This window comes from Saimiri boliviensis, chromosome 13 (assembly GCF_048565385.1).
Source record: "Saimiri boliviensis isolate mSaiBol1 chromosome 13, mSaiBol1.pri, whole genome shotgun sequence".
Taxonomy (NCBI): Eukaryota; Metazoa; Chordata; class Mammalia; order Primates; family Cebidae; genus Saimiri; species Saimiri boliviensis.
Window position 1 is genome coordinate 102490023 of NC_133461.1, and position 27992 is coordinate 102518014.

General features: G+C 48.9%; 1 protein-coding gene across 8 annotated transcripts in view; it reads left to right on the forward strand.

The window, feature by feature from the left end:
- PTK2B (protein tyrosine kinase 2 beta) overlaps positions 1-27992 on the forward strand; it is a 131956-nt gene that overhangs the window by 87882 nt on the left and 16082 nt on the right. For 5 of the 8 annotated variants that reach the window (XM_010347772.3, XM_074384086.1, XM_010347769.3 and 2 more), the window contains 20 exons: positions 3614-3792; positions 4361-4451; positions 5960-6039; positions 13734-13796; positions 14006-14060; positions 14514-14654; positions 15032-15106; positions 15881-15982; positions 17109-17226; positions 17769-17808; positions 18181-18227; positions 19124-19174; positions 19621-19718; positions 20496-20580; positions 20780-20880; positions 21156-21271; positions 22981-23081; positions 23260-23349; positions 24191-24395; positions 27029-27137. In XM_010347772.3, coding sequence (XP_010346074.2) covers positions 3614-3792; positions 4361-4451; positions 5960-6039; positions 13734-13796; positions 14006-14060; positions 14514-14654; positions 15032-15106; positions 15881-15982; positions 17109-17226; positions 17769-17808; positions 18181-18227; positions 19124-19174; positions 19621-19718; positions 20496-20580; positions 20780-20880; positions 21156-21271; positions 22981-23081; positions 23260-23349; positions 24191-24395; positions 27029-27137 — 1947 coding nt within the window. The remainder of the gene's footprint in view (positions 1-3613; positions 3793-4360; positions 4452-5959; positions 6040-13733; positions 13797-14005; positions 14061-14513; positions 14655-15031; positions 15107-15880; positions 15983-17108; positions 17227-17768; positions 17809-18180; positions 18228-19123; positions 19175-19620; positions 19719-20495; positions 20581-20779; positions 20881-21155; positions 21272-22980; positions 23082-23259; positions 23350-24190; positions 24396-27028; positions 27138-27992) is intronic. The other 3 variants (XM_003937203.4, XM_010347773.3, XM_074384088.1) reach the window with 2 other exon arrangements.

The following is a 27992-nucleotide window of genomic DNA, read 5'->3' on the forward strand; positions in this document are numbered from 1 at the left end:
ATCTGGGGAAAAGGGAACAATAGAAGGCTTAACCCTATTTGGCTTCAAGATCTTATGTAAAGCTATAGTAATGCAGGCAGTGTGGTTGATATTGGTACAGTATAGACAAAGATCAATAGAAAAGAAATGAGAGTTCAAAAATAGACCTAAACCTAGATGGCCAAATGATTTTTGACAGAAGTGATTCATTTGGGAAAGAATAGTCAACAATGAATGCTGAATAGCCATAGATCTATATTTTTGAAAATGAATACCATATACAAAAATTAATTCATGATAGATCACAAAGCTAAAAGTTAAAACTATGAAGCTTATAAAAGAAAACATAGAGTGTTTTCATGACCTGGAGGCAGGCAAAGATTTCTTAGGATACAGAAAGCACTAATCAGGAAATAAAATTTTGACAAGTTAGATTCTGTCAAAAGACATTAATTGGACAATGTAGAATAGGCCCACTACAGACCTAGAGAAAAGAGTCATAAAATACAGTATATAAAATGCTTTTATCTAGAATGTATGAAAGTATCCTACAACCCTCCTACAAATGAAAACACAACGGAAAAAAATGGGAAAACAATTCAAACAACCAATTTACAAAGGAAGGTATATGAATGGCCTATAAACACATGAAAACATGTTCAGTATCATTAGTCATCAGGGAGATGCAAATTAAAAGCACAATGAGACACTACACACCCACTGAGATGGCTAATATTAAAAAGAGTGACAACACCAAATGTCAGTGAAGATGTGGTATAACAGAAGTGTCATGTCACAAGAGAAATACAAAATGGAATAATCCTGACAGTTATAGTCAGACATGCATCTATCTTTGATCCAGTAATTCCTCTTCTAGGCATTTATCCACAGGAAATGACAACATATATTCGCAGAAATACTTGTACATTAAGGTTCATAGTAGTTTAATTCACAATCGCTGAAAAGCAGAAATAGTCCATGTATCCAGAAGCAAAGGACTGAATCAACATATTGTGATTCCTTTACAAAGTCGAATATTACTGATCAATAAATAGGAATTGATTACTGATATATGCAACAACATGATGGATGTCAGATATCATACTGAGTAAAAAAAGACAGACACAAAAAAGTGTATGCTAAATGATTCCATTTATATGAAGTTCTAGAACAGGCAAAACCAGTTGAAAGTGGTGGGGATAAGTGCCTGGAGAGGTGGGAGGGAGTGGGCCATGTGGGTGGACTGAGAAGGGATATGGGGGAGTTTTCTGGGGATCTCGAAACTTCTATACCTTAATTGGTCTGTGGGTTACACAGTTGTATTCATGTGTCAAAACTGTGTAGCTACAATTTATGCATTTTAATGTATATAAATTTTATATCAGAAGAACTATTTAAAAAGTCACAGTTGGGGAGTGGGTGGTGATATCGATGAAGCAAGAAGATAGAAGGTTGGTAATTTGTTGAGGCTGGGTGATGTGTACATGGGGGTTTATTATACTCTTCTGTTTACTTTGTATATGTTTGAGATTTTTGATAATAAACAGCACAGGGGTGCTAGCCCTGAAGAAATTAGATATTAGCCAAGTAGGTTTCAACTGGAGCAGGAGAGGACTCTAAGTTTAAAAACACCAGAGGTGGGGGCTCCAGGAAAGACTTGGGAGTAACATGGGGGCTCTGGGTAATATTACAGGATGACAGTGGACAGAGCAGGGCAGAAGGTTGGGGACAGGAGAAATGGGTAGAGAGGATGACAAAAGTGGTTGCCTTCACAGGCTTGAACTCCTCCCCAACCCAGATGTACCTCTTCCTGTAGGAGTGCCACGGGTCCCAGTCTTCTTCCCCATCCAATGCCTCAATTCTGATTGCTGTACTAGTTAGTTACAACTGCTCACAAGTGTGTTCCATGCCTCAGTTTTCCCATCTAGTTCACAAAGCAGTGATGGGCATTTTCTTTCCTAATAGGGAAGGGATTTTTCAGGTTGAGGGTTTTCTAGCTTCACAACTCCCTGAGTCCAGAAGGGCAGCAAGAGGCAGCTGGCCCAAGACACATGGGTGCCCTGGAAGGCAAATAACTGGGCATTCCTTCAAACCAGGATTTTCTAAGTATTAGCATGATATTTTCCTAGTGGAGAGAGAAAGAAATTGATTTCCTTCTGAGAAAAATAGTATGCCTCCTTCTTTATATTCCAATTAAAAAACTGATTGCAGTTGATTTACTAAATTAGAAACTGTCTTGGGAGGCATGTTAAAAAAAATGTAAAATCTAAATAATCAATTCCCCCTCTGCCCTTTTTGGTCTGACAGCAACCTGTTATGCATTATTGAGTCTTTAGGCTGATTTAGGCTGGGTGGCATGCACATTGCAGACATATCCAACAGAGATAGGTCAGTGCCTTCATATTTTAAAATTTATATCCCAGAGTACTCTCTGCTCTGTCAGGAGTGAGTTCAATTCACCAACTCTGTGGAATTACGTGAGAAACCTGAAGTAACATGGCACCAAAGTCTGGGTGTGGTGCTCACACCTGTAATCCCAGCATTTTGGGAGGCCAAGGCAGGCGGATCAGTGGCAGTCAGGAGTTCGAGATTAGCCAACATGATAAAATTCCATCTCTATTAATAATACAAAAATTATTCAAGCTTGGTGGTATGTGCCTGTAGTCCCAGCTACTCAGGAGGCCGAGGCAGCAGAATGGCTTGAACCTGGGAGGCAGAGGTTGCAGTGAGCTGAGATCGCACCACTGCATTCCAGCCTGGGTGACAGAGCAAGATGCCATCTCAAGAGAAAAAAAAAATGGCACCAAAGTGATTTCAGAACTAGGCAGGACCTTACAGATGGACTTTCAAGCAGCTGCCTGCTGGGCCCACCTCTTACCCATCTCTGACTCTAGGCCAGGAAGCTGCAGCATCAGGCTGGGAGGCAGGCAGTCTATTAACCTCTGGTTAACAAGAAGGCGGAAACAACAGGGCACCTGGTTTCTTGCCAGCACTCATTTCTTGTGACCCTGCTCATGTGGGGATTGTGGCACTTAATCCTTCCAAGTGAATCTTGTCGTTATCGTGTCCAGTCCCACCACTCCACAAATCAGCTTGTCCTAGTGGAAATCCTCAGTCTAGTGGCCTAGGATTACAAATCCCAGTTTCATTTCATGGCTTGTGTGACCTGTATTAGTGTCTCCATCAGTCACACAGAGATGGTAACACCTGCTTCCCTGCGTTGTGGAGCCAATGTCTGCAAAGGCCCTAGCGGTGCCTGGTGCAGGAGCTCAGTGATGCTGGCTAAATTGCAAACCACTCAGAAGGTGCTGTTCACATGGCGGATGTTCAGTAATTATTGATTGGTTAGGTTATAATGTGGTGCAGAAGCTAATTTTTCGTGTTCTTTGGCTCTCTGCATTTTCTCCTCCCTTCTGCTCTCTCAGTTCCTCCATCTCTCTCATTTCACCCATTTGTTCATGTATCAGGTAGAGCCCATTGTATACAAATCTTTCCCTAAGTGCTAGAGAATCAGAGACTAATCAAACATAAAGACAGAATCCCACCCTAGAGAATCACACTTTTCAGGTCCATAGAAGAATTGTGGGAGCCCAGAGGAGGGCACCCCTGAGTCATGCCCCTCTCTTCTCTGCAGGAGATCATCACCTCCATCCTGCTGAGTGGGCGGATTGGGCCCAACATCCAGCTGGCTGAGTGCTATGGGCTGAGGCTGAAGCACATGAAGTCAGATGAGATCCACTGGCTGCACCCACAGATGACGGTGGGTGAGGTGCAGGACAAGTATGAGTGTCTGCACGTGGAAGCCGAGTGGAGGTAGGAGTGGACTCCTGGGCTCTGAAAGTGGGGAGGAGAGGAATTTAGCGTGGGGAGGCCCTGGGAGTTCCTCCCTTAGAGCACTCCCCTACCTCAGAATCTTGTAGCAAATCTGAGTGGCGTTCTAGGCTTAGTCTTCCTCCAGCATCGAATGCATATATTTTCTAAGCTAATCTGGGCTCATAGACTATCCCCATCCCGGAGTAGACACCTAAAAGTAACCCTGAATGGGGTGCTGACAGTGCTAGAAGAAAAGAGAGACAGAAGGGTGGGGAGGGTGGAAAGCCCAGGTCCAGGGCTGGCCTGTAAACCTGTGGGAAACAGCTGCCACGAGGGAGAAAGGTGGAAAGTCAGGGCCAGCTCTGACATCACCTGCCAGCCACCTCCCTGTTGATGGTCCCTTGCCCAGCCACAGAGGAGGGAAAGAGAAAAGCCCTGAATGGGTGGCCGTGAGACCTGTGGGCAGCCCTTCCCTTTGCAGTGGGGTTGCTTCTGCCCTTGGGGTCCCACTCTTTTCTTTACGCTCCAGCTTCCCTGTGTCAACCAGAGCCTGACTGTCCTGTTGCAGGTACGACCTTCAAATCCGCTACTTGCCGGAAGACTTCATGGAGAGCCTGAAGGAGGACAGGACCACACTGCTCTATTTTTACCAACAGGTAGAAAGTACTTTATCTTCCTGCCGGAGGCTCCCATTGCACCTTAAATGCCAAGCATCAACCATCCTCTCCTAGGGAAATGGAAAGATAAAAGCCCAGATTCCGGAGGGCCCAAGCTAGGAAACTTCTCTTGAAGAAGGTTCTTGGTCTGTGGTCAGCGGCTCCAACCCCACTTCTCTCTCAGTATTTAATGACTGGGTAAACTGCCTGGTGTGCTCCCAGCTCCTCTTGGACTTTTCTGGTGGCCCAGGAGACCTGGCTGGTGAAGCAGCAAGAGCAGGTCCAGGAAGAGGCCTGCAGTGCTTACTGCACAGCTCTGCAGACTGTCGTCCACTAACCCAGCTCTGCCATTCACCAACCTGAGAGCCCCAGGGGACCTCACTTACCTGCATGAAGCTGTTTCCTCGGCTATAAAATTATTATGGGAATCATAGTAATAATACTTACTTTATAGGGTTGTTGTAGAGACCAGATGGTATTATTGGCTGGTAAATTGGCTCTCCAAACAAAACGTCCCTGACATGTAGCACTTGCCTGTTTACTTATTTCAGTCGGTTTTTGGGGGGAACAGGTAGTGTTGGCTACATGAGTAATTTCATTAGTGGTGATTTCTGAAATGTTGGTGCGCTCATCACCCAAGCAGTGTTCACTGTACGCCATGTGCAGTCTTTTATCCCTCACCCCTCTCTCACCCTTCCCCCCAGTCCATTGTATCATTCTTATGCCTTTGCATCATCATGGTTAGCTCCCCCTTTGGATGAGAACATACAAAGCTGGTTTTCCATTTTGGAGTTACTTCACTCACAATACTGGTCTCCAACTCCACCCAGGTGGCTGCAAATGCCATTATTTAATTCCTTTTTATGGGACTTGCCAATTTCTATGGTGTAAATACTCCCCCACTGTGGCCTATTTCAAGCTATCAGTTAGGACCTCTACTTGCTCACAAAACTTCTGAAAACTTACCAACCAGCTCTCAGCAGCAGTTCTGAGCATCTCTGACTTCGGACAGAATGTGTGTGGAGTGCCAGGCCCAGCACCAGGTGCAGAGCAAAGCTCAGCATCAACAGGAGTGGTCGTTGTTGTCTTCTGTCTGGTCTTACTTCCCTCCTGGTTTGCTAGAGACTGAGCTAGACTTTTCTTGACTTGTGGATGACATTTATCACTGTTAACCAACAGGGCTTTGGATAAATTACTGACTCCTTGCAAAATCAGTTTCCTTCTGTCCAGAATGGGGAATGAGGGGAATCTGAACTTCCTGCCTATGGAGCAGGAAGAGAATGCCTGTAAAAGTACCTCAAAAACCTCACAGCCTTGGCCTGTGGAAGCACAAGCACCCCTTCCTTCAGGCTCTCCATCCCTGCTCTAAGTTTGTTTGTAGTGGGGTGGGTAGCTGTTGCTTAGGGAGGCAGAATCAGGCCCTTCATCTTCTGGGGCCTCTGTTCAGCGAAACAGGGCCCAGGCAGAGGTGGGAGGGTGCAAGTCTGATGCTTGGCGTTTCTCCCCACCAGCTCCGGAACGACTACATGCAACGCTACGCCAGCAAAGTCAGCGAAGGCATGGCCTTGCAGCTGGGCTGCCTGGAGCTCAGGTATGTGGCCTCAAGGCGTCTGCTGGGAGGGTGCTGTGCTGGGCTTTGGGCCGAGCTCTGGGCTGGCCCAGCCTTTCCCCATGTCCAGGATGGGAAACAGTAATGAGTATGTGAGAGTCAGGAAGCGGAAAGGTGGTGACCAGCAGCAGGTGAGGCTCTGAGGGGCTGGGTGTCTGGTCCTCGGGATGGCAGGGGTGGGAGGGCCAGTCCCCTCCCCAGATGCACTCTCCTGGCTTCCTTTGCTGCCACTGCTCTTGCCTTCAGGCTGCTGGGTTTTTCCATCTGTCAGTCACCTCTGCTGTTGCTCAAGCGATTCAGCAGATGTTTCTTAAGCACCAGGCTAGGATCTGGGACATTTGAACCTAGAGATGTCTATCTGTGTTGCCCATTGCTGTATCCCCACTTCCAGAAGGCACTTGAACAATATGTTTGGAATCAGTCTATCATGCAGAGAGGCCCTCACACTTCCATGTTGGGGAGGTGACAGATGTGTATACAATTAATCGTAATACCAGGCAGAATGCATATGGCACCGATCTCTATGTAGGAATCATTCATCCTGTCCAAGGGCATCAGCAAGAGGGTATCTGAACTGCTCCTGGAAGGAGGAGAAAGGTTTCAATCAGCAGAAAACAGGGGTCAGGGGAGATACACTGTAGGCCCAGGGATCTGCAGCAGGAAAAGCATAGCCTTGAGAGTGACAAGGTTGGAGCCGTAAATTGGGGCTGATGTTGGGAGACACCACAGGTCCAATGGCAGTCCGGTGGTATCATTAGAATGACAGTCTAAAAAAGTAGGCCTTCTTCTTGGCTGCCATGGGGTCATTGCCATTTGGGACTGTGGAGGAGGATATGGCTCACCTGTGCTCTAGCCCTGTCATGACCAGTGCAACGCCACTGGGTTTCACCATGCCCTGCCATTCTACCCTCTCCTCTGCTTCTCTCTACCCCTTCTCTGTCTTAAAGCAGTGGTTTCAACATCTGCTTACAAATCATAATCACCTGGGAGCTTAATAAACTAGAAACGTCCTGCCCCTACCCTTGGGAGATTTGATCTGGCCGACCTGAATGGAACCTTATCCTAGGCATTTTTGACCTCCCCTGCCCCAGGTGACTTGAATATCATTGGTCATATGTGTTGAGGGGAGGACTTTCAGGATGACTGCCAGGGAAATCGTTAGCCAAGGATTACTTCCTGTTTTCTGGTACTGCATTTCCAGAGCCTTTTCTGTGACCTCGTGGTTAAATAGAGAGTAGAACTCTGCTGCCACTTCTACAGAGTGGGGGGCACTGGGGAATTCTGGCCCCATCATGAATCTCAGAAAGAATGCTGAGGGGTACCCCAGCGGGGGCAGTGGGATGGGAAGGGGATGGTCCCACTTTGATTTAGCATCTGAGGCTGTTGGCATTACTGACAGAGTAGGTCAAGAGCAGCTTTGAGGGCTTCATATTTGGTGACTTTGTCTCAATGAGTAAGGGAACATTCGAGTCTTCTGTACAGAGGAGGCCTGCAGTCCCTGCAGCTGCTTAGAAGGCATCCCAGCTCTCTGCCATTAGTAATAATCTTGGGAGCTCGGTGCTGGCAGACCAGGGGCAGTCTGTGAAGTTTATTTTATTATCTGTGCGTTTTATGCCTTCGCAGACCATGTGGCTCCTATGACCTGCATTACATCCTATACAGTTTCATCTTCCCCTCTAAAATTAGACAAGTTGAAAATGCTTATCTTTACCTTTTTATTTATGGATCTCATATCCAGGATGCTAGTATCAATTTGACACACCCATCACTTGTCACCTGTCAAGCAGTCATCACTTAGTTGTAAAACCGCACCACAAAGACCCATTAACATTCTATTTTGTTTTATTTTATCCTCCAATCACCCCCAAACTATTACTGCTGGTGGCCTAAGTGCCAGGCACTGCACTAATGTATTGGAGAACAGGGCGAGGCATCCAGCGTGACTCCTGTAGGTAGTATTGTCATGAGTATGACTGCAGATATCCGCTATCTAACCAACGCAGGATGATTATAAAAGTCACACTTGTTTTGTGCAAGAGACGTATTGTTTCACATCTCCTGAGTGTGAGGAACAGAGTCAGAGAGATGTTCCTATTACTGGTTGACCGTTGAAGTGCAGGGTATATGATATTAGGGAGAGGATATGGAAAACACCTATTTTATGAACCTAATTGAAGATCTGCAGGTCTAATAATTTTTAAAGCTGAATGCAATTATTTGTTATGATGAGCTATTTTAAAGTCAAGTTACAACTGTTACTCACCAAGAGAAACTTGGACACATTTTGGAAAATCAGAGCATAAGGCAGAATTTTCTAGGGCTGTGGCTCTGGTCTGAAAATGTCCCAGGATGTGGGGCTACCTACAAATCACGAGCAATAATCCCTTGTACTATTAACATCATTGATTATGTCACCTGCCTGTAGATATATGACATCTCCAGGGAAAAAGACTGTATTTTTCCTAGCTTAAAAAAGAGATATGTGAAATGAATCTTCAGTGGAGTCCTGAGTTTCCTGTGTTACTCTGGGCAAGTCCATTAATCTCCCTCTGCCTGGATTCTTTCATTTGTAAAATAGGAATGATAATAGTAACATTATAGTAACACTATGTTACTGTATACCATTTGTTATGCTATATAACATGTAACAATGTTATGTTACTATATAGCATATATGCTACTGTATAATATGTATGTTATGTTGCTATACAATAGTAACATAACAAACCTTGCAGGGCTGTTACAAAGAATAAATGAGTTAATGTATTTAAAGTACTTAGACCAATGGCAGGGACCAAAATATTCAAGAATTATGTATTATATTTTACTTATTTTTTTCTTTACCCTTCTTTTGTCTATTTTGAATAGACTTTATTTTTTAGAGAAGTTTTAGGTTCACAGCAAAATTGAGCAGAAGGTACAGAGTTCCTATGCACCCCTTCCTCCAAACATGCACAGCCTTCCCACTGTCCACATTCCCCACCAAAGCGGGGCATTTGTTACAATTGATAAACTTACACTGACACATCATTGTTACCTAAAACCTGTAAATTATGTTAGGGTTCACTCTTGGTGTTGTATGTTCTATGAGTTTGGCTAAATGTGTAATTACTTACATCCACCATTATAGTATTGCACAGAGTAGTTTCACTGCCCTAAAAATTCTCCATACTCTACCTATCCATCCCTCCTTCCCTCTAACCCAGGCAACCATTGATCTTTTTATTGTTGCCATAGTTTTACCTTTTCCAGAATGTCAGTCATATGGTTGGAATGATATCTAGTTAATTTTATTCATTTACTGGAGATGCTTTCTAAATGTCAAATGTTTTCTCTAAATAGTACCTGTAAATGAAAGTCTGAAATTCATGGCCGCTATGCTATAAATCAGTATCTGCCCAGTTTGAGGAACCCAACAACTTCTCCCCCTTGACCTGAGGCACCTCGGACCATTGCCCACCCCCAGCAGAGCATGCACGCGCAGACACACACACACACACACACACACACACACACACACACACAGAGTGAACGTGTAACCCCAGATTAGTTAAGTAGTAACTGTTAATAAGTAGTAGAGAAAGAACACACAGCTTGCTTTGCTTCAAAATGCATCTCGGCTTGTAGTTAATTTCTGTAAATGATTAGAAGAAAAAATAAGCAACTGGATTTAGTTGTTTAGTTGGTTTAGTTGTTTCCTTATTTTCTGCTGCCCTTACCTGGGTATCAGTCATAGGCCTGTATTTGATTATAGACGCCACTGTGGTCTACCTAGTGTTAGCTACTCCAAATTACAGGCTTGGGCTGGGGGGACCAGCCAGGCACTAGAGGGTGCCCCAGGTAGGCACAGCCTTGCTCAGTGACTGTGGTTGGGGCAGATTTGGAAAACCTGGGTGCCCCTGGAGAGCAGCTGAGATGATTGGGAAGCTAACATGCTGGGGAGAGCATTGTCTCTGTTGAGTGTTGGATACTAGTTCCCAAGATGTTCAATTGCTCCAGATGTTAGGAACACACAGACTGTGGCACACCTGAGTGATTGGACACTTTTGTTCATGGTAACCATGTAAATGATCTTCGATGTCTGAGAGCAGGGCCATCCGGGACACAGGGAGTGGGTTAAGCAAGCTGGGTCCAGGAGATTGGGATGATCTCAATGTGCTAGCTGAGCTTCCTTTATCCTAATAAAACATTTTTTCATTCACTACCTCCTTGATCATGCTAAAATACTGTTATTTTTATGTGTTATTTTAATTGATCAGTGTTAAATTCAAAATGTGTTTACCTTTTCATTTAGCTAACCCTGTTTCTAAAAATTTAATGTTTAAGTATCCCAGTCTTCCAAATTTTTTATTCACAAGTCTCAAAGTTCATTTATTCACTCAGCAACAGATCATAAGGCTGGAGTGGCTTTAGGAGACCACTCGCCTTTGTGGCTGGGAAGCAGATCTCACCCCATGGGTGGGCATTGCATTCCCCCTGCCTGGCACACTCTTCTCATTTCCCTTTTCAGCCTAGTAAACTCTTCTATCTTCTGGCAGCTTTAAAAAATGTACTGAGCCTGTGTTACCTGCTTGTCCTCTACATATGTAGGAAACCTCAGCATGAGGCTATGAGGTGTCAACTGCAAGCAGTGTGACCATCTGCTCTCCTCACCAAGCCAGCCTAAGGGTCTCTTCATCTTGAAGCCTTTTCTGTGCTATCCTGACCCCGTCCAGCCTCCTTTGCAAAACCACCTTGCACCCAGCCCTGGGAGGCAATGACATGTCCTCATGCACCAGATTGTGAAATTCTATCAAATCCTTAGAGTCAGAATCCGTGTTGCCTTTGCCTGGCACATAAGGACTCAATACAGAGTTGAATGAATGGATAACTCTGAAAGAACTGAAATCCTCTTCTTCGTGGATCTTTGCCAACATTTATTCTGTTAGAATTCAATAGTTGGGTACAGCAAGCCAATGTGTTCAGTTACCTAGGAGTATATTTTATGGCTCACTCAACTCAGGGGCACTGCAGATGACCAGCCTGCCTCTAGTCACCCTGAGGTTTCTTAAGAATGTGTAGGTTGAACAGGTAACACTGGCTTGAAACGTTCTCTAAAGCTGCTGTGGTCAATCGTATCAAACTTTGGGATCTTAACTGCAGGCACTCTTCAGGTGAGAGGAGGAAGAGGAGGCAGAGCTTCCACCCAGGGGAGAATCCTGGGTAGACTTCTCATGTCCTATACCGTAGTGGCCCCCAACCTGTTTGGCACCAGAGACCAGTTTCATGGAAGACAATTTTTCCTTGGAGTGGGGCATGGTTTCAGGATGATTCAAGAGCATTACATTTATTGTATACTTTATTTCTATTATTATTACATTGTATTATATAATAAAATAAATGTACAACTCACCATAATGTGGAATCAGTGGGAGCCCTGAGCTTGTTTTCCTGCAACTAGATGGTCCATCTGGATGTGACAGGAGACAGTGACAGGTCATCAGGCATTAGATTCTCATAAGGAAGGTGAAACCTAGATCCCTTACATACACGGTTCACAATAGGGTTCATGCTCCTATGAGAATCTAATGTCGCTGCTGATCTGACAGGAGATGGAGCTCAGGCAATATAGCAAGTGATGGGGGACAGCTGTAAATACAGATGAACCTTCAGTCACTCATCCACTGCTCACATCCTGCTGTGCGGCCCGCTTCCTAACAGGCCACGGACCAGTACTGGTCCGTGGCCTGGGGGTTGAGGACCTTTCCTATACCTGAATGTCATCCCTATCTTCCAGTCTTCTGGTTCCCAATTCTGCACATCTGCCGTTAGTTAGCAAGCACATCCCATCTGAGGCATCATCGCTTACCTTGCTCTGTCAGACACCCAGTAGAGAAAAGTAAGGGTAGGGAAGAGCGCATCTTCTTAGTTTTCTAAGTTCTCTTATTGGATCAAATCCCCAGGGTTTTGTAGCCTCACTACTAGTAACATTTGGGGCTGGATACTTCTTTGTTAGCAGGGAGTGGGGGTGGGCTTCCTGTGTATTGAAGGATGTGTAGCAGTATCCCTGGCCTCTACCCACTTGATGCTAGTAGCACCGCCAACCCCCCAATCCAACTAGGATGTGATAACCAAAACTATCTCCAGACATTGCCCATTGTTTCAGTGCTGGGGCACAGAGTGTAAAATTGAGACAATATTTGTTAAGAGGTAACTACTTACTTTGTTTGACAATGTATTCAAAGACACCGTTTATTTTAAATGGTTAAGGATATAGCATTTTATGTTTTACCTTTTTATTGAGTATTTCCTCTATGATTTCAAGCCTTGAGAGTCTTCCTTTTTATTTCTTTTGAGATGGAGTTTCACTCATCACCCAGGCTGGAGTGCAATGGTGCGATTTTGGCTCACTGCAACCTCCGCCTCCTGGGTTCAAGCAATTCTCCTGCCTCAACCTTCCCAGTAGCTGGGATTACAGGCACCCGCCACCACGCCTGGCTAATTTTTTGTAATTTTAATAGGGATGTGGAATTTCACCATATTGGCCAGGCTGGTCTTGAATTCCTGACCTCGAGTGATCTGCCCACCTTGACCTCTCAAAGTGCTGGGATTACAGGCATGAGCAACTGCGCCCAGCCTTGAGGGTCTTCTTGATTCCGTAACTTGGAAATATTTTTCTAGATTATTTTGTCTGGTTTGAAAGCAGTTTTTTTTAAACTGACCTCTATCTTTTAATGCATAAGAATAAATATTTTAGACAGAGTATGTGGTAAAGATCTAACCTTCCTATTTTCTAAACACAGTGAACTGTCTGAAAGTCATTGCTTTTGAATTGTAAGTTACTTCCCTCACTCTGCTTGTAGTATTAGTTGCACAAAACTTTTCCCACATATTTATAAGGATCCCTGAATTAAAGGAATACTGAATGACTCTAATACATGATCAGGAAAAGGATAATGTCTGCAGCAGTCAATGAAATTACTAGACACAGTGATGCAGACAGGGAAGGGAGGTTGGCACATGTGAGGACATTAGCTATTTGGTCTCAGCTTAAGCCACAATTGCATTAAAAATCTTTATCAAAGCATACATTTTTAGGGGAAATGAGACTTAAAGAATATAAGTAAAATATTAATATATTTTAGTTAATACATTATGGTTAATAATAGTACAACTATGAATAATTTTATTTTCTTCTTCTGTTCTGTAAGTGCTAAAGTTTTTATATGTACAGTACTACATTTAACAAGTATCTAAATGAACACACAAACACACACACATACGGTATCTAAGAGATAGCAAATAAGCGAAAAGGAAATCACAAGAGCCCCCCGGTACCTGCAGGTGGAGGTCAGTGTTCCTAGGCTGATCATTCAACGTTGGCTGCCATGGGTCTTTGTTCTTAGAGGCCACGGATGGAGCCACTATCTTCCTCCTCAGCCTAGTCAGCCTAGTATCTGCCCATTCCTAGAGTGGGGGCTTCCTAGAATGCGAGGCTGGAGTCTTTTCTAGGAATGAAATTTTTAGGGTTTGCTCTTCCTCATAGGTCAAAATACCAAATTTTATGACTCTCCTAACTTTCTCCTGTGGACCCCCACTTATGGCAGGGGAAAGGGGCTTCTAGTGGCATGAGGTGCCCGGGTCTGACTGCCTCATTCTCTAGTCTTCAGCCCCCTCTCCACCCCCTCTTTCTCCAGGCGATTCTTCAAGGATATGCCCCACAATGCCCTTGACAAGAAGTCCAACTTCGAGCTCCTAGAGTAAGTTCTGGGATCACCTGCCTCCCCTCCCTTCCTTTCCCTCCATGTGTCCTTTTCCTCCTCACCCTCTCCTCCACCCCTCCCCAGACCAGAGCCACACAGGGCCCATCTCCAGGTCCCAAAGCCTTCTTACCTCTTCCTGATTGGCCCACAGTCCTGGGGTAGGGGTGAGGGGGAGTCACATGTTGTCTTTTTCTTCTTTCTTGCAGAAAGGAAGTGGGGCTGGACTTGTTTTTCCCAAAGCAGATGCAGGAGAACTTAAAGGTGAGAAAACCAATGGGTGAGGACCTCTTTGTGCTGATTCCCACGACTGGAGTGGAAGGGTGAGGCTGCGGATACTCAGAGAAGCCAGGGCATCTGCGCAGCCTTGGATATTTGGACACAGGACCACTAAATGCACCCAGGGGTCCTCTCTCTGGGTGGGAATCCAGCTGTGACATGCCTGGGCTTCTACTCTGCACTGGGGCCTTATCAGCTCTGTGGCCTGAGCGCTAGGAAGTTGCTACCCCCTGCCCCCTACACCTCACTCATACGGTTATGGGGAGTCTCTCTTGAGACAGTGGGTATGTGTTTTAGGTCATAGATCACAGCTGCTCTTGGGGCAAAGGCCCTCGGGACCATTTTCGAGCAGTGGGCAGTCTCTCGGTGAGACCCTAAGGGAAAGAGTGAGAGCTGGGAGAAGCGGGCCTCCCTCACGCTGCCCTTCCCCTCCCTCAGCCCAAACAGTTCCGGAAGATGATCCAGCAGACCTTCCAGCAGTATGCTTCACTCCGGGAGGAGGAGTGCGTCATGAAGTTCTTCAACACCCTCGCAGGCTTCGCCAACATTGACCAGGAGACCTACCGCTGTGAACTCATTGTAATGGCGGGCTCTTTTGATCCTCTCCCTGACCTGGATTCCAGGCCTCTCAGGAAAGGGGGGGTGCAGGCAAGGAGAGGCTGCAATCGCTGCAGATTCTCAGGCAGCAGGACCCCGCTAACCTGCTGACACAGAAGTCACAGGCATCACCTTGCCTGAAGTTGGCGCTAAAATGTTGGCCTCCAGCTCTGGAGGAGGGGGCAGGCAGGACAGGAAAGAGGTCAGGAGGGGAAAATCAGTATGGCCAGGGTTTTGGGGGAAGGAGCTAGAGACCCAGGAGACAGTAGCCTGTGTCTAGCTTAGGGAGCTTTTCTTCAAGTTTCTGAAGAATGGGGAGGGCAACTCTGGGACAACAGTCCACTCTCCTTTTATTCCAGCAAGGATGGAACATTACTGTGGACCTGGTCATTGGCCCTAAAGGCATCCGCCAGCTGACCAGCCAGGATGCAAAGGTAGAGACCAGCTCCAGGCGAGGAGATCTTCCCCTCTCTGCTGCCTCCCCGCTGTCTGCCCCTTTGGGTCTTCTTGTCCCCATTGATGAGAGCAGAGTCCTCCTAAGGCCATGCCCTGGCATGAGCAGCAATGTAGAGCATTTAGAGACGGCAGCGTGGGGCAGATGGCTCTTTACATCCCCATGACTGTCATCTGCACAGAGGTGGCAGGAGGGGTAGACAAGGCCGCCATGATTACTCTCCGAGCTGAGCAGTGTCGCTCTTTCAGTGACAATATGGGACATGATACCCCTGGAAGTCAGGGGACCTGAGTCCAGTTATGACTCCACCACCAGCTCGACACTTGACCTTGAGCAAGTCTTGGCTTTCTCTAGACCTCATTTTCTCCTTGCCATGGGAAGGGCTTGGTCTAGATGAAGCTTGTGGTCCCAGGAGAGCTTTGAATACAGCCCAACACCAATTCGTAAACTTGCTTAAAACATGGTGAGATTTTTTTGTGTGTGCGATTTTTTTAAGCTCATCAGCTACTGTTAGTGTTAGTGTCTTTTATGTGTGGCCCAAGACAATTCTTCTTCTTCCAATATGGCCCAGGGAAGCCAAAAGATTGGACACCCCTGAACTAGAAGATCCTTCTAGGCTTAATAGTCTGATTCTCTCTTCATCTCCCAGAGAAACTCCCAGTTCCTCCTCACCCCAACTCCCCGATTCTGACCAGTCTGCACAGCCCAATCCTAGCAGTGGGGTGGTCTGAAGCTCCCGCTTCTTTTCCCACAGCCCACCTGCCTGGCCGAGTTCAAGCAGATTAAGTCCATCAGGTGCCTCCCGCTGGAAGACGGCCAGGCAGTGCTGCAGCTGGGCATTGAAGGTGCCCCCCAGGTGAGTGTCTCTGGGCACCTGGCAGCTCTGCAGGGGTTCTCACAGCAGATTGGGAGCTCTTGATCAGGCCAAAAGTCCATGGCACCCAGGAGGTCAGGAGCTTCCTGGCTGTGGGGATCGTGTTAAGAAAATTGCACCAAGTTATTGGACGAAAGGTACCAGGATGGTGATCAATTGTAAGAAAATTTGGGAAAGAACTTTTGTAATGTCAGGAAAGGTCTTCAGGTGGTGGAATGTTCAAGGTGACCAGAAATCGGATATAAATCACAGGCCTAAGTTTTACCAAGAGAACAATAATGCAGAAATCAAAAACATGGTTTTTTGTTTGTTTGTTTGTTTGTTTGTTTTTTGGCAGTAAAACAGGCTGTAGGGCATTCATCTCTCTCTCCTTTTGTCCATCTGGGCCCCTGCCCCATTGCCTCCCTCTTCCCTTCCCTCCCCTCCGCTCCCCTCCCCTCCTCTCCTCTCCCCTTCCTTTCCCTTCCCTTCTTCTTTTCTTTCTTTCTTTCTTTCTTTTCTTTTCTTTTCTTTTTTTTTTTTTTTGAGACAAAGTCTCACTCTGTTGCCCAGGCTGGAGTGCAGTGACACAATCTTGGCTCACTGTAACTTCTGCCTCCTGAGTTCAAGCAATTCTCCTGCCTCAGCGTCCTGAGTAGCTGAGATTACAGACGCCTGCCACAAGGCCCAACTAATTTTTGTGCTTTTAGTAGAGACAGGGCTTCGCCATGTTGGCCAGACTGGTCTCAAACTCCTGACCTCAGGTGATCTGCCTACCTCAGCCTCCCAAAGTGCTGAGTTTAGAGGTGTGAGCCACTGCGCCCAGCCCTTCTTCCATTTTCTCAGTTTCTGCTTCTATTTGTTGAGCATCTACCAGGCATCATGCTATGTACTCAGAGGCTGAAATGAGTGAGGCCGGGGACTGGCCTTTGGAGAACGTGGACATACAGGTGAAAGGGGTGATAGAGTCAGCCTGGACTCCAGGACAGGGCCCCAGGGGAGAGGTCCAGACAGCATTGGCATCGAGGCAAGGGTTGTAGCAGGGTCCTGCTGTCTTCTTCTCAAGCCCTGGGGGTAGTTTCTAGCCAGGGCTCTGGGGTCTTACCCTTGGCCGGTCTCTGCTCTGCAGGCCTTGTCCATCAAAACCTCGTCCCTGGCAGAGGCTGAGAACATGGCTGACCTCATAGACGGCTATTGCCGGCTGCAGGGGGAGCACCAAGGCTCTCTCATCGTCCACCCTAGGAAAGGTGTGTTTCATTTAAACATAAAGTGACTGGACCATGGATGGCAGCACAGCCAAGTCCCCAGAGGGAGAGGGGCAGAAGCTAAGCCACTGACAGATAAGTGAATGAGGAGGCTTCCCTGACAGCCCACAGGAAGCTTCCATGGGCCCCTCTTGGGCTGTAAGCCCTGGCCAGTCCACTACCTGCAGACTTGCTAGTCAAGGTCCACGTAGAGGCAGCTTCTGGAGGAGGGGCATGGTAGCCCCAGCAGGCTCAAAGCCATTGCTAGAACAAGGCTGGTCCCGCCTGTACGTGTCTCCATCTTGGGGTCAGATTCAGGAAGTAGGGATCCCAGCTGGAGCACGGAAAATCTGGCCCAAGGCAGCCTCCAAATAGGATTTCAGTTCTGGCCCAAGGCCTCCCCAGCTGCCAGGCTAGGAGAGAATGGAATTGGGGGTGGGGTGGGGTGGGAGGAGAGTCCCTTGTAGGAATACTGAGGAGGTCAGTCACCCACCCACGACCCTGTGTCCCCAGTTCCAACCTCCTCCATCCTCCTCTCTTCCTAGATGGCGAGAAGCGGAACAGCCTGCCCCAGATCCCCATGCTGTGAGTATGGTGGGGTGCAGAAGACAGGGCCCTGGGCTCAGCCAGTGCTGCAGAGAGGAAGAACAAACTAGGAGTCCCCACCTCCACAGTTTCCTGCTTTCGGGCCCAGGAGAACAAAAGGATGATCTTTTCCTCCCAATAAATACCTGCAGGAATATTCCTATGGCTTCATGCCACCTGGTGTTATCCTGGGGGGTCACTGCTGTCCCCAGGCTCCAGTCCCAGGCAGCCTGGGCTGTGCTCCCAGGTCCTTGCTAATCTGAACAGACTGCTTCTCCGCAAGGGGTGGGAGGAGAGGGCAGGCTGAGACTGCCCAGGGGAGCATTGCAGGGCTCTGAACTCACCTGGCTTCTGCCTTCTCACCTCCTACAGAAACCTGGAAGCCCGCCGGTCCCACCTCTCAGAGAGCTGCAGCATAGGTGAGCCGCCCGCCGTGTCCTCGGCCTGCTCCAGTTGCCTCCCATCTGCTTGCTCCTCACTGCTTGCTCTCATGATATTGTCAAGGGCATCCTCCAAGTTACAGAACAACAACTCTCCCCCATAGCTTCTCAATGATGGCTTTAAAATATCATGAATTGTCGTAGCTTCTGTGTATTGAGTAGTTAGTACATGGCACCATGTTTATCTTAGGCAGCTTGGGCTACCATAACCAAATACCGTAGACTGGGTGGCTTAAAACCAGAAGACTTTATTGCTGACAGGTCTAGAGGCTGGAAGTCCAAGATCAAGGTGCTGGCAGAGTCTGCATCCAGTGAGTGCTTTCGTCCTCATCTGCAGATAGCTGTCCTTTGACTGTGGGCTCCTGTGATGGAGAGAGAGCACTGGTCTCTCTTCTTCTGCTTATAAGGGCACAGATCCCATCATGGGGGCTCCACCCTTATGACCGTACCACCTCCCAAAGGCCCCACCTCCTAATTCCACCCATCACCTTGGGAGTTAGGGCTTCAACACAGGAATCTGGGAGGTACACAAACATCCAGTCCCTAATGGTATTAAACATGCAACAGGTATTATTTGATTCAACCTTTACAGCATCCCCCAGGATGCACTTCACAGAAAGGGAAACTGAGATTGAGGGAGACGAACCAACTTGCCCTGAATAACGCAAGTCAGGCAGCAGAGAGCAGGCGCTTAAGCCGAGATGCCCTGGTCTCCGTGGCCGCTGTGAACCCTGGGGTGGGAGGTAGGACAAGCCTGGCTGCTCCTCCTGCCCCCTTGGCCTCCACTGGCCTCCAGCAGGAGTCCCACACCTGATTCCTGGCGGTGCTCACTGAGAGCATCTTGTCTATGGCTTGACCTCTTCCTGCCATTCCAGAGTCAGACATCTACGCAGAGATTCCCGACGAAACCCTGCGAAGGACCGGCGGTAGGTTCCCGACCCCCCAACCCCCCACAGCGATTGCAGTCAGGGCCCTGTGACATCACCACAGGGAACGATCTTTTCCTCCTTTATCCTCCCTTCGTGTGAGGCTTAGATGGTGGCAAACCTGAGATGCCTTGGATTTGAAAGCTGAGATGCTTTTTTTTTTTTCTCCCTATACTGATTGATCTTTTTTGTGCCCATGGAGCTGTGTGGGGATTCTAATAACTCGGACCTGGGGCCCAGACTTCAGAGGGAGCAGGGTGATTGCTCCTCCCTGGGTCTGAGACGATGGAACATTCTAGACCCCTGTTTCCGCAGCCCAGCCCCTGGACCTTGGCTGAGGTGATGTTGGTCTGGCGATGCCTGGCTTTACAGCCTGCAGACACTCGGGTTCCCCGGCAGATGCCACTGGTCTCTGTGCTCTGCGACTGTTTTCTCCATCTGTGCAGGTCCCCAGTATGGCATTGTCCGTGAAGATGTCGTCCTGAATCGTATTCTTGGGGAAGGCTTTTTTGGGGAGGTCTATGAAGGTGTCTACACGAATCACGTGAGTTCCAGGCTCTTCCCTGACGCTCGTCTTCCACGTGTCTGTAGGATGAGCCAGAGCTCGAATCTGAGCAGGATGGAGTTGGCGCAGACTTCATCCACTTGGAGCCCTTAGGGCTCCTTGTCCACAGGGCATGGCAGTATTTATTAAATACTCAGAGAATAATGGAGATGAGTCATTTCCAAGAAGGGCAGCAAAATACCAGGGATGGAGATACAGGCAGAACCTGGAGAAGGGTCACTGATTCTTGGTAGAACACAAAGCAGGCGGTGGGACAAAGACCGTTCTCAGAAAAGGCGAGGCAGGATCTAGAGTTACTGTCAAGGCCTCTGACGGGACAGGGCAAGGCTGACAGCTGTGGTCACGCTGCTAGCAGGCCCAGGAGAAAGCCCAAGCAGAAATAAAGAGGCAGCAAGAATGTAAAATCTAATGATAATGAGCAAGAGAGAGGCCCAGCCCCCACACATGATAACGACCTGCAGGTGGCCCTGGCTTTGGGCAGCTCACACAGCCCCTCAATCTCAGCGTCCTCAGCCAGATGGCCAGGGGCTTGTACCATTTGACCACTAAAGCCCTTTTCACTTCTGACAGACCCTGATCAAGAAGAAGGGGGGCAGGGAAGGAGAGGAGAGGAAGAGAAAGAGGAGAAGAAGAGAGACATAGGAGAAAGGGGCCTCAGCTGGCAGGGATGTCTGCAGGAGGCCATGGGGAGGCCGGGAGGAAACACTGCTGAGCGCTGGGCTGGACCAAGGGTTTCTGAACACACTGTTCTTGCAGAAAGGGGAGAATATCAACGTAGCTGTCAAGACCTGCAAGAAAGACTGCACTCTGGACAACAAGGAGAAGTTTATGAGTGAGGCAGGTAGGGACCTCTGGGACCCACCAGGCCTCCAAGATGGGAGGGGCTCGGGCCCGGGAAGGGATGGGGGAACAGTGCAGTTACCCATAATGGAGGAGGGCTCCCGTTCCCCCAGCTGGAAGAACAGAGGCCTTTGCTGAATTAGACCTTTGAGCTGTTCCACCTGTCCCTCTTGCCTGCCCCCCTCCCCCCACCACTGCAGTGATCATGAAGAACCTGGACCACCCACACATTGTGAAGCTGATCGGCATCATTGAAGAGGAGCCCACCTGGATCATCATGGAATTGTATCCCTATGGGGAGGTGAGCTGGAGGTGGCAGAAGAAGGACCCTGTGGTGACAACTGGCCGAAGTCGGGGGTGGGGGGGCATTCAGAGCACAGCCCCCTCCTCCCAGCTTCCTGTCTTCTGTATTCAGTTGAAGCAAGCCAGAGGCTCTATTTGTCAAGGAAATTGCTGGAACATTTTGCTAGCTTTCCCATCACTTCCAGGGAAGGGTTGGGGACTGCCAGCACCCAGCCCCCTGGCTCCATGCTGGGACCAACCAGGGGTCTTCATGGTATCTCCCCCTTCCCGCAGCTGGGTCACTACCTGGAGCGGAACAAGAACTCCCTGAAGGTGCTCACCCTTGTGCTGTACTCGCTGCAGATATGCAAAGCCATGGCCTACCTGGAGAGCATCAACTGTGTGCACAGGTAGGGTAGAGGGGCGGCCGGCAGCGTGGAAGCCAGGCCTTCACCAGATCCTCAAGGCATCCGGGTGGAAGCAGGGCTTGGGTGTGACAGAGCAGAGTTGGGATCCCAGCATTGGCCCTGCCTGTCCCGGCAACTTCGAGCACTTTAGCAACTTCTCTGACCCTGTGTCCTCATCTGTAAAGTTGCAGGCACTGTGTATACCTCATGAGGTTGTTAGGAGTAACTCTGAAGTCCGAGGTGTCTGTCTAGAGCTCAAGACCTTCCAGAACCTCCCCTGCGAGTGCCAGGAAATTGTCCCCAAACTTGCTCAGAGCTCACTCACTTCCAGATCACCAGCTTGGTGGCACGTGGCCCGGGAAGAAGGGACTGGGCTGGAGCAGGGCCAGGAAGATCCCAGAGTCCTGCCCTAGACACCACCCTCGCCCCTGGGCTGCTGAGTCCAAACCTTCCTGTGGCTGTGGAGTTGGCCCCTGCCCTACCTGGTTTTGTGCTCATTCCTTGCCATGAGAACCTGACCCCCAGGGGAGTCAGTGGTTGGCCATTTCTCGCCATTGATGTTGGCTATATGGCCTTGTGTCTGATTCTGTACAAAGCCACATCAGGATAAAACTCTGCATTCATTCATTCATTCATTCATCCATTCATTTACTCATTCATCCATCCAACATATATGGAACACATCTCAGTGTCAGGCACTGGCCTAGGCTCTGGGACAAAGTTGTGACGAAAACAAGCAAAAATCTTTTTCCTTGTGAAGCTTACCTTCTAGCACAAGGTTCACACTGGAGACATCAGTTGTCGGGACAAAGGTGATGGGATGAGAGATTTGTTTCTTTTGTTTGTTCATTTGAAGCTGCCGTGCTTTTAAGTCATCACCTCAACTATAAAAACAAATGCTAGGGAGTGGAGCCTGCCTATAAGAAGCAAGCAGGCAAACTAGATTGGGGTTGGGAGTGATGGCAAGAACACAAGGTAAACTGAGTCAGCAGAGTGTCTCCTGGGAGGAGCGAGAGCTCAGCCCTGGACTGGCCTACCTGGGTGACACCCTTTTCCACCAGTGACCTGCTGGGTAAGTTCCTTCAGCTCCCTAGGCCTGGTCTCCTCCCCTACACCTGGAGGTCTGAGGGTCTCTGTTATGACCCAGGATATGTGAAGCCCTTGTGCGATCCTGGTATCTTCAGTTCCCCGTCAGTTAGCTGTGCTGCTGCCGCTGCTGCTCCTGCTATTCCAAAGGCCTAACCAGTCCTATGGAAATGCAGACGAGAGAGAATAACTGTATCCAGGGAAGTAGTTGGAGTTTATTCTTGGAGAATCAACAGGTGACAGCCTCCCAGGCAGGGGGGACAGTGTAGGCAACAGCACAGAAGTGGAAGGTAGCAGATCCCAGGGACCTGAGCCAGGCTTCGAGCTGGAGATGTGTGAGAAGGGGTGACGGAGACAGCCCGGCAGTGAGAGGGAAGGAGATGGCCGTGCACCTGCGTGTATTGGGGTGCAGAGGGGCCAGCTGGGCTCCCACCTGTGCTGTGCTGCAGCAAGACCACTCAGTGAGGGCAGTGACCCGCAGGAGCTGCCCAACTCTGCTCTGGAGGCCAAGTCCCTGGGCTGCACTATTTGTCTCTCTGTCCATCTGTCTGTCTGTCTCTCTGAAGTGTCCCTGCCCTCATGGAGGTGGGCAGGGCCTCACCCTGGTCTTGGCGCCCTTCTTCCAGGGACATTGCCGTCCGGAACATCCTGGTGGCCTCCCCCGAGTGTGTGAAGCTGGGAGACTTTGGCCTTTCCCGGTACATTGAGGATGAGGACTATTACAAAGGTGAGAGGGGCTTCCTGGCCTCTGCTTTGGCCTTGGAGGGGTTGCTGAAGTCAGAAATTCCAGAAAAAGGAAATCTACAGTTGGACAGCCCAGGCTAAGGGTCTCCAGAAAGTAGCATGCATTTCTGGATAATTCTGATCTTTCTTCCCTAAAAATCAATCTCTTTGCCCACCCAAAGCCTCTGTGACTCGACTTCCCATCAAATGGATGTCCCCAGAGTCCATTAACTTCCGACGCTTCACTACAGCCAGTGACGTCTGGATGTTTGGTGAGTGCTGATTTGGGGGAGGGCATGAAAAAGGGTTCAGATTCTCATCTCTGAACCAGGCTAATGGGGTGGGTGCAGGGAGCAGGGGTCTGACCCCACCCCTCGTTCCCAGGGTCCTGTTTTGCTTTGGCCAATGAGAAGTCTCAGAGATGGGGAGAGGCCAGTGGGAGTGGGGTAGGGGGGTGATCCAGGCTAAGGTCTGGACTGGACTGTGCAGGCTCGTCTTCCTGGAAGAGGCTCTTGTGGGATGTGTGTTCCACCTGCCAGCCCCAGATACTAAGGTGAAACTCTGTGACTTGTTCTGAGAGAGGTGCAGGGAGGGGAGAGAGCAAAGGCAGGTGTAGACAGACAGCCCCTTCCAGAATACCTCCTGAAGACCATCTCACTTCATTCTCCCACAGCCCTGTAGAATATTATTGTTACTCTCATTTTCTAGTTAAGAAAACTGAGGCTCAGATGAGTCAGGAGCCTGCCCGCAGCCACACAGACACCAAGCGTTGGTGTGAGGCTTCCAACTCCAGCTTTACTAGGGAATGGCTCCCCTCCCATCTAAGAGAAGGCGCTTGTGGTCCCAATGACATGCCATGACTGCCACCTCTTGATCCTGCAGCACCCTGACACGGGTCTAGGGAGCAAGGCCCTAGGTCACTACCTGCAGATGTAGGTCACTGGACCCTCAGGCGGGCCACGATGGTGGGCAGGACCCCGGGGTGCTGGTTGGAGAGGCAGGACCATAGGAGCTACTTCTGGCTGAAACTGAGCAGTAATGGCGATGGTGCTCTCCAGGGTGGGTGGGACTGGTCTCCCCCAGGCCGGGGCCTGACGCTGTCTTCCACCCCAGCCGTATGCATGTGGGAGATCCTGAGCTTTGGGAAGCAGCCCTTCTTCTGGCTGGAGAACAAGGACGTCATCGGAGTGCTGGAGAAAGGGGACCGACTGCCTAAGCCCGACCTATGTCCACCGATCCTTTATACCCTCATGACCCGCTGCTGGGACTATGACCCCAGCGACCGGCCCCGCTTCACCGAGCTGGTGTGCAGCCTCAGGTGAGCATGGAGTGTGGGCTGGGGGCTAGAGGTTGTGCCCCACCCTCCACCCCCAGAGGTACCAGGGAGCAAGACCAGCCACACACAGAGAGGTTTGCACTGCATCTCCCTAAATGAGACGGGCCAGGGTCAAGGACAGGAGGCTGAAGCCAGGTTCACTGTCAGATATGAGCTCAGAGATAAGGCACCCCTGGGGTAGCCTGCTCATCTGGGCGTCTGTCAACATGGAGCACAAAGCCTTGTTCTTAGGATGTGCTCAGAAAATATTTTCTAGGTTAGAATCAAAAGCCTGAACCAGACTCTCATTGAAGTGCCTGTGCTCTTTACGGTGTTGGGGATGCCACCCGCTTCCTCTCGCCTCTCCTCTTGACTTTGATCTTTCCTCCCAGATACAAAGAAGGGAGTGGTGTTTGACCTGTTATCAAGAGTGTGACCCAGGGGCCACCTCTGCCTTCTGAATGGGGGATAAGGGACCTGAAGGCCCGTCAGTGCCCAAAAGCCATCATTGCCTAGGGCTGGGGAGGTTGCTGGGGAAGAAGGTCATGTGTTTCGGAGGTTCAGCATCCTCCAGTTTTCTTGGTGGCCAGCCTGCCATTAGCCCTCCTGTGGGAAATCTGACTTCTTTTTGGCTTCCTCTGTAATGGGAGTCAGCCCTTTCTATAAAGGGCCAAATAGTAAATATTCAGGGCTTTGCAGTTTATGCAAGTCTCTGCCAAAACTGCTAACTCTCCTAGCTTAGGCAGGAGACAGTGTGTCATGATGGGAGTCAGTTCCTTAGGGAACTCAGTCTCCCATCCTGAGACAATTCCTCTGTGATGGGAGTCAGTTCCCTGGAGACCTCAGTCTCCCATCCCGAGACAATTCCTCTGTGATGGGAGTCAGCCCTTTCTATAAAGGACCAAATAGTAAATATTTAGGGCTTTGCCATTTACGCAAGTCTCTGCCAAAACTTCTGACTCTCCTAGCTTAGACAGGAGACAAAACAGCCATAGACAATACTTCGATGAATGGGTGTAGCTTGGCTCCAGTGAAATGCCATTTATGAATGCTGAAATTTGAATTTCACATAATTTTCTTGTGTTGTAAATGTTTTTCTCCTTTTAATTTTTTTAGTTATTAAAACAATGCAAAAACCATTCTTCCTTGGGGGCCATGTAAAAATAGAGGAAAGGCCAGATTTGTCCCGTGGACTCTTGTTTGCTGAACCCTGCTTTAGGGAGTCTGGAACTTGACTCAAAATATTGTGATTTTAAATACTGTAGTCAACATGTTCCCTTGTTTGATTTTAGGACAAGAAAGCACCCCCTGAAAACTGCCTGGTGGGGAGGTACCCCAGGGAATGCCGGCAATGCCCAGGCCTGGGGCATTCAGGGTGACCCGGCACGTTTTACACGGGTCAGGGCCTTCAACATCATCCGCAAAACCTCTGGATTAAAAGGCCTCCCTGTTCCTGCCTATCCCTTCAGTGAGCCTCCCAGTTAATTCTAGACTCCTCTGTTGGTCCCTCGTGTAAGAGACTTGAGAAGCCAATGGGCTGCAGGATGAAAGTATTTGAAAGATGGAATCTAGGAGGGTGAAAGCTTGTGGGGGATGGCGCTGGGAGTCCTCATTCACTCTGAGGCCTTGAGAGCCACGGGGAGCTGTGCAGGCGCCTCTCCTGGGCTGAGAGGTGTTCCCATCAGAAGCACCGGCCAGGCCCCCCCGCCACCACAAGTGGAGGTGGAAGCAGGTTTCCATTGCGATCTGAAAAACCCTGAAAGACTCAGAAGACCCCAGGATCCTCTCCTGGCCACCACTGACACTTCCTCCTTAGAGTTCAGAAGGGCTTTGGTCAGTGGTTTCTAATTGTTCCAGGGAGGGAGGAAAGGCCCTTCCAAGGTCAAATTTTGAGTGTCTCTGTGTAACAATAGTTATATTTTTAAAATCTTCTGCTGAACAAAATGTAGTGGCCTATATAATGCATTTTTATTATATAGAATAAAATGCATGCACATTTGAAAATATAGTGTCAGGTATCTCATAGTATCACATAGTCAGTAGTATGTAATACTTGGTACCCATATGAATGTGTGGCTTCATAGCAGTAATAGTTCCAGAGTCCTCTGGGGTGTGTGGTCCCAGGTTAGGACCACTGGATTGGGTAAGAAAGGTGAGAGGCATGCACAGGGCTAGCCTAAGAGTGAACCCACACCCTTGTCAGCACACAGCAGGGATGCATTGGGAGATGTTTCATGAGGTATAGGAGATGTGGATTCTAGGCCAGGGACATGAAGTTGGCTGGGACTTTGGAAATCTACATAGGGATTCGGGGCCAATCACAAGCCCAGGAGGGCACAAGGCCTGGGAGTGGGACGGCAGTCAGGCTCCTGCTGTGCTGGGACTGGTTCTCCAAGGATGGTTTTCCACCTTCGATCCATTCCTGTGATCCTCCACCTCAGTGTGGCCTCAGGGCCCAAATCCAAGTCTGTCTCAGGGGCTCTCCCCAGGCCACTCTGCAGGGGGGATGGAAATGTAAATGGGACCTAGCAGCCTTGCCCAGGCCTCTCTGGGCTTCCACACAGTACAGAGAGGAGCCCTAAGGAGCATCTGGCTTTGACCTTGTTTCTCTCCCCGTCTGACCTGACTCCCTGCAGTGACATTTATCAGATGGAGAAGGACATGGCAATGGAGCAAGAGAGGAATGCTCGCTACCGAACCCCCAAAATCTTGGAGCCCACAGCCTTCCAGGAACCCCCACCCAAGGTAAACCAAGCCATGGCTTCGTAGTTACTGTGAGTCGAAGCAGAGCCAGGTCCCTGTCGGATCCATGCCCCTCTTACTGTGCAGGCAGGATACCCCCTGCAGCCCTCTCTCAGTCCTTCACCCAGAGTCCACCAACACTGTCAGTGTGTTTCTTCAGTGCCCTGGCAGGTGGACTTTGAAGCAGCAGCCACCTTGTGGGACAGCTGGGTCAAGAATCATCCCTCAAAAGTGTCCCATGAGAGGCTGGGCTTCTCTTCTAGGAGTTTTCTTAGGAACAAATGAGATCCCCCTGAGGATGCATAAATGGGAGTGCTCTGGATCTTTTAGGTCTAGTACCCACATCTATGCCCCACATGGCCACCCTGAGCTCAGGAGCCAAGGCCCCATTGCCATTAGGTGGGTGGGTCTGAGAGGCCATGCCTGTCTTAGTCAACTGGAGTTGCTGCAGCAAGATACCACAGACGGGTGGCTTAAACAACAGATGTTTATCTCTCACAGTTCTGGAGGATGGGAAGTCCAAGATGAAGGTGCTGGTGTCTGGTGAGGGCTCTCTGTCTGGCTTGCAGACATCCACCTTCTCACTGTGTTTTCACCTGGCAGACACAGAGTGGTCTTTCTCTTCTTATAAGGGCACTAATCCCATCATAGGCTCCATTTTCATAACCTTATCTAACCCTGATTACCTCCCAAAGCCTGCACCTCCTAAATACTATCACATTGGGTGTTTAGGCTTCAATCTGCAAATTGAAAGGGGGGACAAATATTCAGTCCATAGCAATGCCTGATTCTATCTAAGACCTTTTCTCATTTGTGCCTCTTGCCTGGCATGTCCCACCCTTCCCCCCGGGCCTGGCT